The sequence below is a fragment of the Paroedura picta genome, chromosome 15, assembly GCF_049243985.1.
Source record: "Paroedura picta isolate Pp20150507F chromosome 15, Ppicta_v3.0, whole genome shotgun sequence".
Taxonomy (NCBI): domain Eukaryota; kingdom Metazoa; phylum Chordata; class Lepidosauria; order Squamata; family Gekkonidae; genus Paroedura; species Paroedura picta.
In genome coordinates, this window is record NC_135383.1 from 469400 (window position 1) to 488709 (window position 19310).

General features: G+C 62.8%; 2 protein-coding genes across 11 annotated transcripts in view; one reads left to right on the top strand and one right to left on the bottom strand.

Annotated features, from left to right (window-relative positions):
- LOC143824435 (proproteinase E-like) overlaps window positions 1-19310 on the top strand; it is a 193012-nt gene that overhangs the window by 44720 nt on the left and 128982 nt on the right. The window lies entirely within an intron of this gene.
- The window catches only part of RAP1GAP (RAP1 GTPase activating protein), a 28614-nt gene continuing 9529 nt past the window's right edge, over window positions 226-19310 (bottom strand). For 3 of the 10 annotated variants that reach the window (XM_077311605.1, XM_077311603.1, XM_077311595.1), the window contains 23 exons: window positions 18705-18801; window positions 15764-15799; window positions 14819-14866; window positions 14028-14066; window positions 13257-13442; window positions 12407-12510; window positions 12174-12252; window positions 11079-11132; window positions 10513-10596; window positions 9741-9841; window positions 9492-9621; window positions 9183-9338; window positions 8957-9028; window positions 8546-8632; window positions 8094-8234; window positions 7560-7691; window positions 5639-5716; window positions 4397-4506; window positions 3847-3960; window positions 2720-2822; window positions 2146-2246; window positions 1559-1608; window positions 226-1392 (listed from right to left, as the gene is read on the bottom strand). In XM_077311605.1, the coding sequence (XP_077167720.1) occupies window positions 1085-1392; window positions 1559-1608; window positions 2146-2246; window positions 2720-2822; window positions 3847-3960; window positions 4397-4506; window positions 5639-5716; window positions 7560-7691; window positions 8094-8234; window positions 8546-8632; window positions 8957-9028; window positions 9183-9338; window positions 9492-9621; window positions 9741-9841; window positions 10513-10596; window positions 11079-11132; window positions 12174-12252; window positions 12407-12510; window positions 13257-13442; window positions 14028-14066; window positions 14819-14866; window positions 15764-15781 (2295 nt within the window). In that variant the 5' untranslated portion in view covers window positions 15782-15799; window positions 18705-18801 and the 3' untranslated portion in view covers window positions 226-1084. Of the gene's footprint in view, window positions 1393-1558; window positions 1609-2145; window positions 2247-2719; window positions 2823-3635; window positions 3751-3846; window positions 3961-4396; window positions 4507-5638; window positions 5717-7559; window positions 7692-8093; window positions 8235-8545; window positions 8633-8956; window positions 9029-9182; window positions 9339-9491; window positions 9622-9740; window positions 9842-10512; window positions 10597-11078; window positions 11133-12173; window positions 12253-12406; window positions 12511-13256; window positions 13443-14027; window positions 14067-14818; window positions 14867-15763; window positions 15800-16354; window positions 16532-18704; window positions 18802-19310 lie in introns of those variants that run through there. The other 7 variants (XM_077311600.1, XM_077311598.1, XM_077311599.1 and 4 more) reach the window with 7 other exon arrangements.

Here is a 19310-nt window from a genome sequence, read left to right on the forward strand (position 1 = left end):
TGCGAGTGGGGGGGGGGCGAGAAGCGCCGCTGCCCCCTCCCCTCCTGAGAGCCCCTTTCCCACCCTTTCCCCGCGCATGCGCGCCCCTGCACCAGGCTCCACGTGGCCGCATCCCGCCGGGGCCCAGCAGCCCTGCCTCCCCGGCACGGAGCGCTCAGAGGTCTCATGGTGCCTTCCAGCCTCTCTCTCTAAAAAGCACATACGAGTAGAATTGTCTCACAAGAGTGATAAATAGGGTTTTTTATGTACATTTGCCACCAGAACCACAAAAAGAGAAACAGTGTCTGAATATTAATTTAAAAATCCATGGATTTTGTGCCTCTGAAAACAGAACCAAGGAAAGCCAGGCTGGATCTACGACACAGACAGAAAGAGGTCCCAAGACATCCACAGAACGTCCCTCTGGGAGGCCGGCCGGCTGGCAGGTTCCCAATGGCAGAGGGGCACGCTGGGAGCCCGGCATTCCCTGTTCTGGCAGCCCGGGAGGGAAAGAGCGACTGAGCACGGTGCCCCTCCCCAGCCCAACGGGACAGCAAGGGAACGGACTGGCCATTGCGGGGGGGGGGGGGGGCGGCTGGACTTCTGCCATCCACCGTGACGTGGGATGCTGCCCCGGGCCTGGCCTAGCCCCGCCGCTTACAGCACTGCTCCTGACATGCGGAGACAAGGTGGGCAGTGCTCCTCCATCAGAGACAGCCAGGTAGCAGCCAAAGGTCACCAAAGGTCCAGCCGCGCTCCTCTGACCCCGACCGAGGGCACAGGCGTCTGCTGGGAAGGAGTCTCCAAGGATTGTCGGGTGCTCTTTGGGATACTCTTTGAGAGAGTCCAGTGTTGCCTGGAGTGGGGCTCCGGATCCACACGGGGGTGGGGGTGCTCAGAGCAGGGGCCTGAAGGGGGCCCAGGTGTGCACAGCTGCCCGATGCTGATGGGGCCCCTCCCGAGCAGATGGCCAAGGACACAGAGCAGGCAAGGCAGGGAAGCTCTGCCCAAGGGGGCCCAAGACGGCCAGCTGAGTGGCCTGCTCTCGAGCCCTGGCCGTAGAAGGGAGCCGGAGGCAGGGGGGGCCCCACGGGTCTGGGGGACGTCAACCACAGCGTGCCTTAGAGGGGCCTGGCTCCCAGACAGTTCCCTTCGGGTCTGCATTTTTTTTGGGGGGGTGGGTGGAGGTGCCAGCAGATGTGGAGCTCAGCTCAAAGAATGAAAATGGGTGGGGGTCCATCCTTCTCCCCCCTTTGAGGCTGCTGGAGTCTTGCATGCTCTCTTGGGCTCCTGGGTGGGGGGTAGCCAGTGGAGGCAGGGGCTGGGCCAAGCAGACCCCCATCTTGAGCCCTGACGACGAAAGGGGCCTTCCTTCCGCTGCTCCTCTGGCCTGTGCTTCTTCCTCTCTGTGTGCTGCAGGGCAGGTGAGAAAGAGCAAGTTAGTTTGGGAGGGGGGCAGGGGAGACAGAGGCAGGGGGGCCACTGGGTGACCAGGGGGGGCAGACGTCAAGGGAGCTGCCGGTGACCACCTTGGAGGGGGAGGGGTGTCTGGTCTGGCCTGGCCTGGTGATGGACTGACCTTGGGGGAGGTGGATCCACAGAGGTCGGGCAGGAGGGCTAGCAGTTCTGCTGGGATGGACAGACACACAGAACGGACAGCCATGTTAGCTACACTGGGGGCAGCCAGCCCAAAGTCCAGCAAACGCCAGGGAAGGGGCGTGCAGGCCAAACAGCAGGAGTCGTGGCCACGGATTCCTCTTGGCCGGCCCCCTGCCCATGCAGTCAGAGCCTGGATTCCCTTTGGGAGTGCCACAGCCTCAATGGGTAACAGGAAGCCAAGCCTTGAGCCCCCCCCCCCCCCCCCGGCACCGAGGCCCAACCCAGAGGCTGCTGCCTGGGCCCTCTGGCTAATGGGTCAGGTGGGGCGGCTGTGCGCCAGTCACAGTTCCCCAGGAACACCCGGGGGCCTCTGCACTCTTAGGGGACAGGTGGAAATTTTGAAGCTGGGGGGAGGGGAAAACATCCTCATTGCTCTTGGCAGAGTAGAAATTTGAGGCCATATGTACATTCCTTCCTCCAAACCCCCGCAGACCCTCCCCTCTCTCTCCACAGGTGCGCCCGTCGAGCCCCTGCAGGTCTGCTGGGACCCTCAGCCGGAGACCTCACCAGGTGGGGGTGCTGCTCTGCATGCTCCAGCTGGATCTTGATCTCGGGGCAAGACGGATCCGTGGATTTCCTTGGGTCTGGCTGGGGGGAGTGAGAAGGACCTGGACGCACAGAGAGAGGAAGAAGTGTGCAAAGGAGAGCTGGGCCAAGCCATGACACCCCCCCACACGCACACATCTGGGAAAGGGAGACAAAAGGGTGTCACTGGGAGGGGGGGGGGCTACCACAGCACTATATTGGCAAGTTAGGCTGGTTCAAAGGTTGCACGTTTTCTGTTCGCCGTGGTTCTCCTAAGCCACCTGCCCCTCCCTGGCCAGACCTTTCCAGCCACGCAGGGTTGCCGCCGACACGTCTGAGGCATGCACCGAGGGGGTGGGGAAAGGACCCACGGCGCCCAGCCCCATGGTAGAGACAGCTGAAGGTCAGAGCTGGACCACGTGGGCTCCACGGACGGTCCTCACCACCCCTGTGCTCTCCCCAGCCCCAGGAACTGAGATGCTCCTTGTACGTGCGCTGCAAAAGCAAGCGAAAATGGCACAAAGGTTGCTGAGGGAATCCTGGCTCAGCGACCTACCTGGGGAGCTGCCCCCACTGGGGGTGCTGAGGCTCTCATCCAGCCAGGTGCTGTAGGTGAAGGAGTCGCGTTTGTGGGGCGTCCCTGAGGAGGACTGGCTCTCCTGGGGGCACAAAACGGGGTGGGTGGGGTGGGGGTCTGGCAGCTGCTGAAAACCAGCCTCCTCCTCCACCCGCCCCCCCAAACCACCACCTGGCGGACTGGGCATTATGGCCACCGGGGAATATTCTAGCAGGCTGATGGGGGGGGGGGTCCCAGGTGAGGCCCACAGAGCCCCCATGGCCAGCCTCCCTCCATGGTGGGGCTCTCAGTCTGCCCTCACTGAGCTTGGTCTGGCTGCATTCCATGGACCGGCTGGGTCTCATGGGCTTCATGCTCCAAATTATTCTTCGTCACATTGTCCTCCCTGCATTGGTGCAGCTGTGCCTGCCACGGAAGACCCTGGCCCCCCTCCCCTCCCCTCCCCTCTGCCACCCAAGGCAGCCCCGCTCCTCTCCGAGAGTCCTGCTGGAAACAAAAGGTTTCCACCCTCACATTCTTCTGTGGCCCTTCATACCCCCCTCACAGCAACTGTGTGAGGCAGACTGGGGGGGGGGAGGGGGGCGGGGGGCAAAATCAGTGTGTGAACTCGACGGAAATTTCCATCTAGGGTTTTCCCACCAGACCAGTCCCCTAACCCACATCGCCACTGACCCCTCACCCCCCACAGCTCTTGGCACCGTAAGGATGCCCAGAAGGTGCCCGATGTGCAGAGATTTACTGAGAGGCAATTGAATGGGGCATTCCCCAGTGACCCACTGGCCAGCGGTGCTCTGTCCTAGACTCCCCAAATCCAGCATCTCTTCTTGTTTTGAGAAGCCAACCGGCCCCCAGAGAGGGGGCTGGGACCAACCCGACTCCTGCCAGCCCCACTGACCTCTTCCTGGGGGCCTTCGTGTTCTTCCACCACACTGCCGAAGCTGCTGGCGCTGGAGGAAGAGCGTGAGGACTCCCGCAGGGCCTCTGGCTTGTAAGGGACGGGCTCTGGCCTGCTGACGAGAAGGGCCCCATGAGGGCCGGAACCAAAAGGGGCCAGGAGCGGCAACTCTTCTCGCCCGTGCCACGGGGCAGGGGTGCCGGGGGCTGACCTGTTTTTGGTGGTGGGCATCTCAGGGGAGCTTTGGTCGGACGAGTCTTCTGACTTTGGGTCCTGGGACACGTGGCCACTGTCAGGGGTCTTCTGCGTACCTGTTGGGCTTTCCCTGGGGGGCACACACACCGTTCGGTCCACCACTCGAGTCAGACTGAGGTAGGATCCCCCCCCCCGGAATCTCCTGCAGCATCCAACCCCCTCTTGATGGGTGGGGGGGGGGACATGAAAGAAATCAGAGTGTCATGGTCCCTCTGCCACCAGTTGTTTGGGCAACCGGAGAGAACATCTGGGGAGGGGCAGCAGGACAAAAGCTGGGCCCTGGAGAATGCTGCCCTTCTGCCCTTGGCCCCAAGGGGCTGGGGGCCGCTGCCTACCAGGCAAGTAATAGCCCTGGTGAGGAAGGGGTGCCGTCTTCAGCCCACACGGAGACCCACAAGCGGGGCCCTCCACCTGGGCAGCAATCTCACCCAAGCAAGGAGGAATATGTGCCGACTCACTGGGGCAGGAGAGGAGGCTCCCCCCCCCCCCGCTCCCCCCAGCCCCACCTTTTCTCCTGCACCTCCTGGATGTTTTCTATGCCGATGGCGCTGCTCCGCCGTGAGCCGAAGGGGCCCGACTTCTTGCGGGTTGGACTCTTCCCAGGGACGATCAAGGACTGGAAGAGAAGATACCCAGCAGTCAAACAGGTCAAGGGCTTGTGGGAAGGGGCTTGGAGGGCAGCAGGACCCCCATGGGAGAGGGGTGGGGGTGGCCTCAGAAGCCACATATCTCTTGGCAAGGGGGCAGCGGAGAGTCTCTATCTGGGGCAAGTGACTCCACAGGGGAGGAGCAGGGGCTGGGGGGGGGGGGCTAAGGAGTCTTTTTTTTGGCTTTGTGGCCTGAAGGACAGTTTTGGGGGCCGTGAGATTAGTCCACATCAAAGGTATCTGCAATAGTCTTCCTGGAACAGCTCTGTGGTTTCTCTTGTGTAAATGCATCCCACTTGTTAGGGGGGGGGGGCGTGGCAAGGGTGACATGCAGAGGGAAAAGGGGGGGCAAAGAAAGGAGAAGCGGGGCCAAAACAGCTAAACTGCCCCCCTCCCCACTTTCCCTCCGCTTCGGGCCTCAAGGCCTTGGGGTGAATGAGCCCCCCCCCCCACCAGGCCTAGCATGGCTCATCTCCCAGCCAAAAGCAACCCCCCCCCTTCAGAGTTACAGAGGAGGGGCAAGAGAGCCCCGCTTTCTAATCAGCAGGCCCCGCAGCCCCGTGGCAACTTTCTTAGCTGGCAATTCAGAAAAAAGCCCAACCAGAACTTTTTGTGTTGCGGGGGGGGGGGGGGGCACTCCACACTGTGTACTGCTGTTGTTCTTTGGTGGAGCGGGAAGTCCAGGGAATATCAATCCGGGAGAAGATTTTGGACTTTGCAGACTGACTCGGAACTAATCCGCCCAGCCCCATCTGGCCAACTTTTCCGCTCCCAGGACCCACAGAATGTGAATAGGCAAGACCCTCCATTTCCCCACAGATGGGGGGGGGGGCTTCACCTCAGACAGGACCTGGGAGGGGCAGGGAGGCTCCCCACAAGCTTCCCACAGGAGAATTTGCCTCTTGGCCCTGGACAGAGGCCCACAGCCCCGTACCGCTCTCCGCTCCCGCCCACAGGGCAGTTTCCGTTACCGGTCAGCCTTCCTACTTTGTACAGCCCTGGAGGAGGATGGGGGGGGGGGCTTGTCAGGACCTGTCCACATGCAGGAGGGCAGGAGTGGCCAGAGGAGGGCAAGAGGCAAGAGAGAGAAAAGCTGGAAACCTCTTCTATGGTTCCTATGCCTATGGCGCTGCCCCGACGTCCGTACCTACTTGGCGTTTTTCCGGGGACAAGCAATGACTGGCAAGCGGGCAGAGAACGCAAGAAGGACAGACGAAGGGAGGGGAACAGGGAGCCAGAGAGAGAGAGAGAGAGAGAGAGAGAGAGAGAAGAAGAGTCATGCAAACAAAATGGCGCTCCATCATCACAGCAATGCCAAAAACGAAGCTGCCACCTGCTCTCTTCCCCTGATCAGTTTTTTGGGGGGACTGACCCCCCCCCCAGGACCCTGCCAAATAGCTGCAAGCCAGGGAAAGTGCTGGGGAGTTGGGGGGGGGGCGGCAGCTGGCCTGCCAAAGAGAGTGCTCAACCTGGCCATGCACCATATTGCTGTGGGGTTGCCAACTCCAGGGTTGGAAATCCCAGGAGATCAGGGGGTGTCGCCAGGAGGGGTCCTAGTGGTGATTAATGTCCTACAGTTCCCTCTTGGGCCCTTTCATTCCCACCAGCAGAACTGACCTCTGTTGTCCGGGCAGACGCTAGAACTCTGGAGATTAGTGACCCTCCAAGCAGGCAGGAGCAGAAGGCCTTGCTGGGGGAGGGGTGTGTGTGTGTGTGTGTGTAGACCTGTCACTGCCAGGACCTGGGCATCCTCTTCCACTGCATGAGGCCAGTCCAGGGTGGGCATCCAGCCCTCCCTTCCTCCCCCCAGGACAGCCACCCGGGTCTCTCTTGTGGGAGCCCTGAGTACCCAGGCCGCTCCCTCCCTCCCTCGCCGCCCCATGGAGGACCTTGCCCCTGGGGCAGGAGAGCCCTTGCATGGAAGGGCAGAGCCCAGCGGGGAGGCGGGGAGAATCCTGCTGCCGTTTGTGGAGCTCTGGCGCCACCGTGTGGCCTCGGTGAAGTGCAACCTCTGCCATACAGTGCTGGGGGGCGGGGGGGGGCACTTGTGCTGTCCCCGTGGAACTAGTTCCGAAGTCTTGCCCTCACCATTTTTGAGGGCTTTTTGAGGACCCACACAATGCTGTGGGCTGGTCCACTTTCTGGGTTTCCCCGTTTTACTCTGTTCTTGCTTTGCTGCTGTCTTTTGTGAAAGATCACAGACCAAGCAGATGTGCAGACAAGAGAGGAGGCCCAAAACAGGCTTGGGAGGAGGTGGGAGGTGCGCTTCCAAGGGCCGGCCCACACGGCCCCCTGTGGTCAGGGGCATCCCTCTCCACCCTGGGGGCTTCTTCTTGCCATTAAAAAACCCTCTTCCTTGTTTCCCACTGTAACCTTTCAGCAGGTAAGAAGCCCCCCCCCCCCCCCCCCAGCAGGGCAGAGGCGAAGCAGCGGGTGGGCAGGGGTGACGGCGGAGGAGAGCCCTTGCGTGCCTTCTCCATGCCCAGAGGGGCCAGGGCTACTCGTGGGGACAGAACAGAACAGAGGCAGGCTCAGGATTATTCCACCCTGTTCACTGACCTGGACTTGGCCCAGGGATTGTCGTTAATGGTGGGGAAGCCGAAGCAGCCAGGAGGCCCCCTCCCTGCAGGAAAGCTTCAAAGGAATTGGGGGCGAGCAGTCCCTTGGCTTCCTCTCCCCCCCCCCTAGAGCAGCCCCTTAGGTGGCCCAATTCAGTGAAAGGGACCGGCACAGACCCCAAGCAGCCAGAGGTTCTGTCCATTTCACACGGGGGGGGGGAGGGGGGCTCTTGCAAGAGGGATGCCTGGCTGAAAGAGGCGGTGGGGGCAGTTTTAGGTGGCAGCCTCTTGAGGAGCCTCTGGACCAAGCTGGGGGGGGCAGGAGGGGGGCAGAGGAGGCAACCTGGGGTGCAGAAGCGTCGCTGGGAGGAGATAGGGAAGGAGGGGCCACCAGGGCTTGAGAAGGGAGTCCCGGAAGTCGGGGGGGGGAGAAGAGGGGTGAAGGGAGAGCTGGGGGCACTCACTAAGCCCGCCGCTTTGGCGATGTCCGGGTTGTTGTGGCCGAAGCTGCCGCTCTGGCTGGTGGAAACCGTGTTCTGCCTTTTGTGGCTGAGGCCCATGGCGTCCATGGACTGGCTGCGGCTGCGGATCACGCGCTGCAAGGAGGCCCAGCGGGCGTCACTCTCCTCCTCCTCCTCCTCCTCCACCCCGGAGGGACATCATGGCTGGGCTGACTTAGTCCAGCTCCTTAGTCCAGCCCCGCCCACCCACAAGGGCCACTCCCCGTCCAGAGCCAAGCCCCCAAAGTCTGGGCCAGGACCCCCACCCCACCCCACCCCACCCTGGGCCCCCGAGGGGGTCGCTGCAGCCCTCCAGCCAGAAGCCAGAACGACCAGCAGTGAAAGGGCTCAGGAATCCAGAGGAGGGCCAAACCCCCGTCGTGGCTTTGGATTTGGGGTCCTCAGAAGGGCCGCCAAAGCAGGGGCAGGGGTTGTGCCCCCAATCGGCCCGGAATGCTCGGGTGGGGGTGGGGGTGGGGGTGCCGGCTGGCCTCTCACCTTGAAGGACTCGAAGAACCCCCCGCTGCTCCCGCTGCCGTTCTCCAGCTTGTCCTCATCACCCCCCAGGCCCATCATGGACTGGCTGTTCACGTGCAGCTCCTCGTAGAGGGTCTCGAGCAGGGCGGCCCTGGTGCGCTCCTGAGCGGCAGGCGGAGCGGGAGAGTGAGTGAGGGAGGGAGGGAGGGAGGGAGGGAGCAGGGGGCACGCTCCCCCTCCAGGCGACACAAGGGGGGGCTCCCCTCCGCCCCGCCTGCTCTACCCAGAGAGACTTCACAGCATGTGGCCTTTACAGGAACAAAGCCAAGACGTGGGTGGGAGAAATGTTAGGGGGTCAGCCCACAGCCCAGCAGTCCCTCAGCCTTGTGCAATCAACTGCATATTCTTGTGAGGTCTCTGACCCCCTTGGCAGGAAAGCCCTGACCTGCAAGCATTAAGACCTGGCTCCTCACCTCCAGTTTGGCAAACTTCTCTGCCTTGTAGCAGGCATATTCGGCATTGATCAGTTTGGTGAGGAGGAATTCCTGGAATTCGGGGCCCTACCTCAGGAAAGGAAGTGGTTATTGGGGATGGGTCGCATTTCTACCCTGCCCTTCCTCTGTCATCTGGGGGGCCTGCCCTCCAACACAGCCCCAGTCCTGCCCCACTGCCTCAGGACCCCCCACGGGGACAGGTGCTGGCCCGGGCAGCAAGCCACCAGGGCCCCAGAGGGAAGGATGCCCCCCACCCTAGGGGACCAGCCGCTAACAACCAGCCCACCCCGCAATTTCCGTGGCCCCCGGCCATTCCAGGCTGCCCTGGAAAAGGCTTTTGCAAAAAGGACAGGGCAGCCAAGCAGACGGGCAGCATCCAGCGCATCTCACCTTGCGGAAGACGGCGGGGTTGGGCAGCTGGGGCCCAAAGAAAGGGACGTCATCCCGAGCAGTGACAGAGACCTGCCGAGAGAGACAGACCCCCCTGCTCTGGCCTCAGCTGCACCCTCAGGGCCACGCAGCGCCCAGGACAAGGGCACGGACCTCAGCCCCCATCTGCCCCTCCCCACCCCCGAAGGCCGCCCCAGGAAAGGCCACGCCCTCCAGCCCTGGGCACCTTGTAGAGGGTCTGGTCGGTGTTGGGCCTCTCCGCCTGCACCACCACATAGGCGTGCAAGAAGTTGGAAGCGATCATGTCCGGGACGAAGGGGGTGTTCTCGTCCTGGAAGACGATGGCCACGATGTCATTGCCGATGTGCCGCTTCCTTTGCAGCTGGGGGGCGGAGGGGGAGAGGCAGTCACTGACACGGCCCAGCCCCCTCCTCTCAGCCGGCCAGTGTGTGTGTGTGTGGGGGGGGCACCAAGAGAAGGCAAAGCCCCCGGGGGAGCAGCCCTTCTGCCCAACAGGCCTCAGCCAGCCACTCACCTGCTGGGCATCTCCTTCTGTGAAGGGCAGCTTGGTGGAGACGTGGAACATGATCTCTTTGCCCCGGAAGTTATAATAGATGGATTCTGCCCCTGTCTGCCCATGGGTCACGTCCAGGCCCCCCCGGAACCTGTCTCCATGGAAACAGGCAGTCAGGCGGGGTGAGAGACATACCCCCACCTCCCCTTGAGAACACGGCCTCGGAGCCAGGCAGGGCAGATGCCCCCCCACGCCCTGCCCATCACGTACCCCTTGAAATCCTGAAGTTTGACCTTCTGGCCCAAGAGCTGCAGGAACTCCACAAAGGCCGGGCTCTCCTCCTTGGTGCTGAAAAGTTCCTCTTCGGAAGTCTGCAAGGGGGAGGGGGGTGGGGGAGGGGTGGCATGTTCACAGCCCCTCACCTGCCCACCCTTCGAGATTCTTCAGGTTTGTAGACCAACCCCTGTCACCTGACTCCTGGGACCACCTTTGTATTTGCCCCTGGAGCCCTCCCTGGGAGCCCGTGACATCCTGTGCCCAGCCTGCATGGCGACGTGGCCCCTTCCCCAGCCAACTGGAGGCGAGGGGCACTGGGAGGGGCTGGATTATGGTCTGTTTCCCCTTCCCTTGGGGAGCAGCGGTCAAGGACAGAGCTTCTCAGGCCACCGTGAATGATCCGGAGGTGCAGTTCAGCAGCCATGTCAGGATTCTCCGGAGATGAAAGCTGCGCAGGAGGGAGGTGAGGGAGGGGACATTCCCCCACCTGTGCTGGAGCAGCCACTTTAGCAGCTCTTCAAAGACCCTGTAGGAACAGGTGGGGAGGGGGGCTGCACTGTTGGGGAGGGGGGGCTGGAGGGGAGTGGAGCCTCAGTAGGATCACCCAGGTGGGAAAGAGGGAAGATGAAGGCCCCCGGTTGGGGGCTGGGAGGACAAGTGGGATGTCCCGACCCCCCAGCACTGCACCACCACCTCTCCTAGCAGTCGCCCCCTCCCCCCGCCCAGACTGCCTGCTGCTCTCCTGCCCTGGCCGGCTTGCACCCACCTGGCCAAGCTTCTGGTAGATGACCCCAAACTTGAAGTTGTTGCTGATGACGTGCTCATCAAAGGTCACGATGAGGCGCGAGGCCTGGATGGGGAGCAGCAAAAAGACGGGTCACTAGCCAGGACATGCCCTCCCCCCAAGACCCCCACCCCACCAGGTCCCACGCCTGGGTGCCCCAGCTGGCTAACCTGCCCTCTGTCTGAATCGGTTCTTGTCTAGCCCCCACATGCCAGGCACAGCCTGCCCCTGGCGGGGGCAGCAACCAGCTATGGACATCAAAGCCCCCTGCCCAAAGTGTGTGGATCTGACCGGTGGCCCTCTTGTTCTCCTCCTGACAGCCCCTCAGGTGCCACCTGATTGCCCTGGGGCCCCCAGAAAAAAGCTCCTTCCACATCACCACCAGCAACGGGCACCCTGAGCACCCTGCCAAATCATGCACTGTGCACACACCCCTTCCGTGCCCCCGTGGGCCCTGTTTCCCCTTCCTCACAATGGCCCAAGACAGTTCCAGGGGTGCCCCATCTCTTCCCCCCTAGTTCCCCCAGCGTCAGGCCTGCCCCTCCTACCTTGGGGTACAGGACGGGATAGAAGCGGTCAACGTTGACGTCCTCACACACCAGCTGCAGCCAGGGAGGGAGAGAGCCAGCAGGTCACGCCAAGCAGCTCCCCCTCACAGCCAGGATTCTCGGCCCCCTCGCGGTTTGGGGCCCGGCAGGCTTGAGTTTCCTGGCCATGGAAGACCTTCTTGCCAAAAGGAAACTGGGGCACAGTTTCAACCGCAAACCCCCAAACCTGACTGCCCCCTTGTTCCAAGATGTGGGCTCCTGCTTAGAATGGCCCACTCCGTCCCAGAGTCACCCTGTCCCCCCGCCAGGGAAAGCTTCCCTTTTGAGCAGCCACTTGGCAGCAGAGAGCTCCTCCGCCAGCAGCAGAGCAGGCCAGGAGGTGCACGGAGGCGAGCCTCCTCTGTCGGTTGGCAGCTGCCCTCCAGCTGAAGAGGACAGCCGCTGGGTTGTGCCGGGCAGCAGGCAGGCAGGCAGGAGAAAGAGCGATCCTGATTCCCTGCCAGGATTGGTATTCGAAATCAGTCTAGTCCCTCTTGGAATGAGTGAGGCTCAAGGAATCCAAAGGGTTCAGTCTGAGGGCACGCGTAAGGGAAATCGGCAACAGAGAGGCGTGCCTCATCCCTTGGCCTGCGACCGATTTTAAGATTGGAAGTTCAAATACTTTTCCTGAGATTCCAGCCGAAGCGCTTCCAGAAAGGCTGGGGAGCCTCACGGGACCCCCACTGGAGCGATTCGGAGGTGGTCTCAGCGGGGCTTTCTGACACCGGCCCAATTGCATCAAGGTACCCAACTCTGTCAAAACCGATGGCTTCATCTCCTGCCCATGCTTAGAATTAAACTTCTCCACTGTGCTCTGCAGCTACCAGCTGGCTGCTTGACAAGCAGGGCCCGAGACCCCGAGAGGGGGGGGCACGCTGGACTCTTTCCCGACACATGCAGGAAGGGGACGGGGTTCAACCAGTACGCCCATTATGGAAAGGGCCGTGGGAAGCTGCAGCCCACCCTGGACCAGAGCCAGCCTGGCCCTGGCCTCCCAGAAAGTGCCCCTGATCCAGCTAAAGCCCACCCAGCCCCCAGCCCCACCCCAGGACTTGCCTTGGCCATCTGGACCACGTTGGGAAACTCCGTCAGGCACGAGATGGGAATGACGTCGTGGTAAGTCCGGCATTTGGTCCTGTGCAGAAGTGGCCAAACAATCAGGCAGAGAACCGACACCCTGGGTGCGTGGGTGTGAGTGTGTGCGCACCCATGCAAAGACCCCCCCCCCACGCACAACACCAGTTCTGTGGGGAGAGGCCCTTGGCCTTCCAGCCGCTCCTCCTACTCACCGCAGGAGCAGGCGCAAGTGTTCCTGATCCCCAATGACCTCATACTTGAGGGAGAAGACCAGGTGCCCCAAAGCAGCATCCACTGAGTAGTAGCTGAAGTGCTCCTGATCCGCAGAGAGGAGGGAGGGAGGGAGAGGCCCAGTCAAGCCTGGCTCCTCGGTGCCCCCTGCCCATCCACTCCGCTTGGGGGGGGATGCCCCTTTGGCTGCCTTCCTTCGATCCCTCCATGCCCACGGCCCACCTTCAGGATGCCAGGAAGGGCAGCCAAGAGGTGAGGCCCTGCCCAGGCCCTGCCAGCAGCCCCGCCCCTGGCACAGGCAGGCAGAGGCGTGCCCTGGCTCCTGCTGGCCAAAGCCTGGGAAAGGAAAACAGACAGCAGCCAGGCAGGCCTCATCCGCCAACGGGCAAGGAAGGTCTGGCCACGTGCAGCAGGCCCATCTGTGGCCCGGGTGAAGGGGAGCTTCACGCCTCTGGCATTGGGTGCTGGGAACAGGAACACCCACCCCCACCCCCGGGTCATGAGCGGAAGGTCCCTGCTGTGCCCTGGGCTGCCAGGCGCCGAGAGGGCCTTGAGCACGGCCTCTAATGCAAACACAAGGAGGTCGCGGGCAAACAGAGCGGCTGGGCGGCACCAAGCAGGCAGGCCGTGGGAACCGACAGAGGGGCTGGGGGGCCACCAAGGGCGGACTGGACCCCCCCCCCCAGCCTATCTCAGACTCCCCCACTAGGGCAAGTCTCCAGCTGACCCGGGCCTGACCGGCAGCGTTAGCTGGATGGAGAGAGGCCACGTGGCGCTGTGCCTGGACTCGCGGGCCCCCCTCCCCAGCAGAGGGCCTGGCCAGGGGCTCACCTTCCCCAAGAAGTGCTTCCTGTAGAGCGTGGCCGTGTAGTTACACTCCAGCTTCACCTTGGAGGTGGGGGACGTGAGCTGCTCCGTCTCAAGGAGGCCGGTCAGATCATGGTTGGTGCCCTCAATCCAGTAGCCCCCAAACTGGGGGAGCAAGATGAGGGGGAAAGGTCCCTCTCGGCTCAGGACCTGCGAAACGGGAAGAAGGCAGGGCGGCTGCAGGCTCAGCACCAGCTATCGGGGGGGGGGGGTCAGCAGAAAGCAGCTCCCGCCCCCCCCATCCATCCCCTCTTGGGCAGCACATTTGGTGGGAAAGGGTTCTCACACAAAGGGCCCCAATTCCACACGTTTCGCCTACGCTAATATTCCTGCCCGTGAGGCTCAACTCGGCCCCCGTGCAGAACGGCAGACCCAGAGAATGGAGCTCTTCAGATCAAGGCTAGTCCTCAGGGACCGACCAGGACTGCAGAGAAATGTGAGCCCCCCCCCAAAAAAAAACACAAACAAACCCTGGAGGGTGTTTTAATCCACCCTGAAGAGAAGGATGCCAGTTCTGCCAGAGGGAGCGGAGCTGAAAACCCCCAAAGAGCCTGGATGGGGACAGGGTCCAAGGGTGGCCAGCTAAAAGGCTCCAGGAGACCACCAAGCAGTCCAACAGCGTTCCCCTGGAGTTCCACTTGGCTGTGCGGTATACTACCTCTGATGCTGGAAGTTCCACTTAGCTCTCATTGCTCCTAGCTTGCCAGAGACCTCTCCCAGCATGGCTCTCCATACCTCATGGACACTAGGGTAGGGGATGTAATCCTCTTCTGTCTGCAGAACACCAAGCAAAGGTACGTCAGGGGGATGGGTGGAAAAGAGGCAGAGATGGGGGAGGGGGGGGAAGACACACACCCTCTCTCCTTTGCAAGACGGGGGGGGGGGGGAGAAGCAGAGGTTGGCTGCCTTCCTGCCGGGGAAAAGGTTAAGGGGATCCCGGCGGGGCATGCTGGTGTGGGGGGGGTTTGCTTGGCCAAGTGTCCCCTGACAGGGTCTCATCCACCCCCCCCCCCCGACTCCAGCTTGCCTACCCTCCCTGAGAAGAAAACCGGGCCCCTTGGGCTGCAAGTGCTTGGGGGACCTTCTTTCCCCGCAGGCCAGCTGAGCAGGGCAGAGCCTGGTGCCCCCAGGGGGAGGGGGACCCTCAAGGCTCCACTGGGCCAAGGTCTACCTCAGAGCTCCCCCCAGAGCCCCCCCCCCCGTGGGGGAAAGAGCTCCAGAGCCAGCAGGGTATCTGGACCCAACCAAGGTAACTAGAAAAGGGCAGCAGAAACACCGAAAGGGCTCAGCCCCCCAGGCATCGGCCGCTGGAGAGAGCCTCAGGGGCCCGCAGGGGGACAGAAATATATGGGGGCACACAGTGTGTGTGTGGGGGGGAGACCATGGGCGTCAAGGGGTGGCTCAGATCTTGGCAAGCCTGGCCAGACACTGCCCGCTTTCTCCTGCCCTGCCTTCTTCGGTTGCGCTGTGCAGCTCCCAGGCCCAAGCCCCCTGCAGCCCCCTCCAAGCCCCTCCGCGATGCTCACCTTCAGAGGAGGAGGGAAGGAGCATCGCTGCTCATCCATCCTGCTTCCCTGCAAGTCATGCAGAAGGGGCACAATCAGTGCGTGGCACAGGCCTCTCTGAGCTCCCCGGGGGGGGGGGGCTGGGCAGGGCCTGGCGTGGTCTGAGGGTGTGTGAATGCCTATTCTGCCCGCTCAGCGCCCCCCCCCACCCCCAAATGCCTGAGGTTCCAGGCTCTACAACCCATGCTTTTGTTCCCGGACATGCCTGGTGGGGTCCGCACTGCATGTGCACTGCCAGGGGTCAGCCCGGAAACACATCACTCCCTCGTGCAGCACTGCTCAAGGGGAGAGTGTGTGTCTCTGAGCATGTGCAGGCTGCATTTTCTATCACCACCACCACCAAGCAGCTCAGTGGGAGCAATTGGGAATCCTGACGCTCCCCCCACCGCAGCCTTCTTTCCTTCTGCATCCAGCTCAGAGATGCTCACTGCAAGGTCCTCCTCAGTCTGGTATTTCTCCCCTTCTTCCTCCCAGGATCCAAGTGGGGGGGGGGGTGTGCGCTCAACACCAGCCCCTTCCTCAGTCTGTACACCGACCAGGCACAGGCAGGCCGAAGGCCCATGGAGAGGTTTTCACTTGGGCCCTGTTCCTAGGCGACACCGAGGACCCCCAAGGCCTGTCACAGACTCTCAGCCTGGCCCACCGCAGGGGGCGGCTGTGGTGAGAAAGAACCGTGTTCTAAGGCTGTTCTGAATCCGAATGAATAACTGCAAATGCACAGCATCCATTGCATTTTTCCCAACGCTCCCCCTTTGCCAGCAAGAGTTCCCTTCCTTTGTTCCCCGGGTCGGGTCGCTTGCTGGCTCCCTGCCCCAGAAGACACCTCCCCCCCCCCGCCCAGAATCACTCCCTGTCTGCACTGCCAGACACGGGGCAGGCCGCAGCAGGCAGGCTGGGCTGACTCACCTGCATCTTTTCAATCATCTCAAACAGCTCTGCATTCTGCAAGGACGACAGAGGGAAGAGGTCAGACAGGGATCCAGGCCGCACTTCCTACGAGCACAGAGTGGCCCGGAGTGGGACTCGCGGAGAGCTTGACACGGGCAACAAGCTCTGCCCCTTCACAACCATCCCACGAGGTAGGCCAGCTTCATCCCCCTAACAGGGTGGCCACACTGGGGCTGCAGCAGAGGCGAGACTCAACCCAGGGTCCTTCTAGCCAGCAAGCGAGATTGGCCCGGATCTCCCAGGGTAGGCAGGTACCCCCTCAGAGAGCCCCCCCCTTCTGCAGCTCCAACCAGGAGCCCCCCCAAGCCAAGCAGCTGCGGGAACCCCACCAACACTGGCAGTAAGCCCCCCCTCCCCGTGCTTGTCTCTTAATTTCACAGCCAAAGGGAGGGGGGCTAGCAGCCTTGCCTGGCCAGGACGGGGGAGAGAGGGGCCCCTTCTGGGGGTGCTCTGGCCCATTCTGGGTCCTGCCTTCCCTCCCCCGCAGGGCCAGTGCTCCGTGTGCCAAGTGGGGAAGGCAGGGCACCCCCTCCCTGGGCTTCTACTCACTCTCTGTTCGGCAGAGTCCCTCCGGGGCGGGGAGGCCGAGCCCCACTCCGCCCCACGCCTTCTTCCTCCTCCACCGGCCATCACCCCAGGGGGGGCGGGAGGCTCCATGGCTCCAAATGGGAGCACCTTCCCCAGGAGCGCCAGCCTGCCCGCCTTGCCACCCCCTCCCCTCCACTTCCGTGCCTGCAGGAGACAGGAGGCTCCCGGCAGGCCCCACCGTGGCTCCCCCCCCCCGCCTCCCGCTCCAGGATCTGCCTGCCTGCCTGCCCTGTGTACACTCTGGGCGTGGGCCAGGTGCTGGGGGGGGGGAGGCGGGGAGGGAGGGAGCGCGGCCAAGCGAGGAGGAGCCAGGCCCTCTCCTGGACTTCTGGCAGCGGCCAGCTCCTGCTCTGCTGGGGCGGGGGGGGGTCTCTTTGGCCTGGCCCACTGGGGTCCCCATGGCAACTGGCTGACACTTGAGGGGGACAAAGAGATCAGCCTGAACCAGTCGGGGGTGGGGGGCGGGCTGACCTGGGCAGCCGCCCTGGAGCTCCCTCTGGAGGACCCTGGAGGGGGGGGGGCCGCCTTGGAGGCAGGGCATTGCCAGCCGGGCAAGGGGGTCGGGACCCAGCCTGGAAGGTTGCACCTCTCAGGGAGGCCCTTGCAGTTCCAGCCCCCGACCAGGGAACTAAGGAGACGACCTCCACGGGCTCTCTGAGCAAGTGAGTCCTGCCTGGCCGTTCTTCCCAAGGGGTGAGGGCCTGGGCTGGTGAAAGGACCCCCTTCCCTCCCCCTGCACATCTGTGTGCGGGGGGGGGGTCCTCCTCAGAACCTCTTCTGGATGCTGCACCTGGGCTGCGTCAGACACGAGGGGCTGGACCTCTGAGCATGTGCCAAGCTTCACTTCCTGGGGGAGGGGGAGGGCAAGGATGCCAAGGGCTGGCGAAGGGGGCCAGAAGCCACCTCAGGAGAGCCTGGTCCCCCCCCTAAGCCAGTCAGCACTAATGCCCTTGGGTTCACCACTCCTGGCCTGGCCACCTTCTGCCCGCTGGGGACGCTTCCCTGGCCACCTCAGGGGTCCCGCAGGGCCCCTCCCTCTCCATGCGACGCTGGCCAGGGTGTTCCACTAACATGGGCACCTTCTCAACGCCCAGACAAGGTGGCCTTTCACCTCCCGGCCCCGAGCTTCCCGCCTGCTGCTGATCCCCGTGGTGGGTCGGGGGGAGGATCTAGAAGGGCCACGGGGCCCCCCAGGCAGGGCAGAGCTTTCCTCCTCCCTCGGCACCCCTCCCAATTTCACAGAAGGAGAAACTGAGGTGCAGCATTGTGAAGGGAGTAACCTACAGACCCAAAGAGCTGTAGATGGCTAGCCGAGGGGTTTCCCCCTAGTTCTTCACCCCCCATCCGATCCCCTTCTGGATGGGACAAACTTAGCTTCAGTGGAAGCCATGGGAGGGGGGGGGGCGAGGGAGATGAGAGGGGGGAGGCTCCTCCTTGCAGGCCAGAGTTGGAGAGCCAAGCCGTGGGACCCCAAGTGACTCAGGCCCACACCCCAGAGAGCTGCGGGAGGGTGTGGGTTGCTATGGAAACCCACCCACAAAAATTAATCATGCTGGCAGCCTTCAACCAGCAGGGCCCTCCACCGTGGCTTCCTCACCAAGCAGGATGGGGGAAACGTGGACCCCCCTCTGGGGTGGAGCTGCAGAGGGCAATTTGGGGGAGAAGAGGGGAGACCCCTGGGATGGTGCCACCAGGAGAGTGGGAGGAAAGGGGCCCTTGCAAACCAGCCCCCCCCCACTAGCTTCTCTGCTTTGTAAGTGGGGGCAGGTCCTTCCTCCCACAGGAAATAGAGAGGAAGCCTTTTCTGGACAGGACCAGAGAGGTGCTGCTTGGATGCCAGCAGGAGGAAAAGAGCCCGTGGAATGTGAGGCAAAATGCTCTCTGCCCTCTCTCAGCCTGCCTTGCAGGGCTGGTGTATGCAAATCCCTTCCATATTGCACGGGGAAGCCGCAAAATGCTCTTCAGCTGGGCAACAGCAGCGGGGAACAAAGGGGGGGGGCTGGGCTGGCTGCCCGGGGGAGTAGGAGCACACCTGCCATCTGGTGAGCCGGACAACCACCCCCGGGCAGAGGGAGCAGAGGGCATGCAGCTGGGTCCAGCAAGGCTACCTGGCCATAGGCCCTGCTTGCAGGCCCCAATCGTTTCTGCTCTCCTGTTGACCAAGGTGGTTATTCTCCCCTCCCCCAGGCAAGCTGTGACCTGATGCAAGAGGGGTGGGGAGGGGGAGGACATCAGAGCGGCATCCGTCCTGCAACAAGCCTGGCAGAAGAAGATCCGTGCTGCAGGAGACACAAGCAGCAGAGAGCCTTACCTTGGGGTGGTGCACGACGGCCTGAAGGACCACCGTGCCCACCGGGGGCACCTCTAGAGAGGCCTGGAAGGAGGTGTGGCGTGGCCCATGGCGCTTCCTGCAGGAGGGAGGGAGGGAGGGAGGGAGGGAGGGAAGGTGCGTGAGAGAGCAGCCAGGCAGGCGATGGCACAGCTGCTCTCCTTCCCCTGAAGCCTGCATGGCACCCACTCCCCTGCCCCGGACCCCCCCCCCCCCAGTCTCATCTTGAAAATCCACACTAGGATGGGATACCCGTTCCAAACCACAGGAGGGCCAATTCCAGCTTTCATTCCCATTCGAAGGAAAACGCTTTTCCTTATAGCTCCACAGCTGAAGGGGATCCAGAGTTATTGCTGCCGCTGCATGAATGCCGGGGGTCTGCTGGGGTTGGGATCAGGAGCAGCAACCTTTGATCTCCCCCACCTGCCACCATCGTGGGCCAGTCACAGCTCCCCCCCGCCCCCCCCCCCTGGCGCCTGCTGTGGGAGAGGAAGGGAAGGCCGCTTGGAGACTCCTTCGGGCAGCGGAAAGAGGGGTGCAAAGCCCCACCCCCTCTTCTTCCCAAGGCCCACCCGGCCCCTTTTCCAC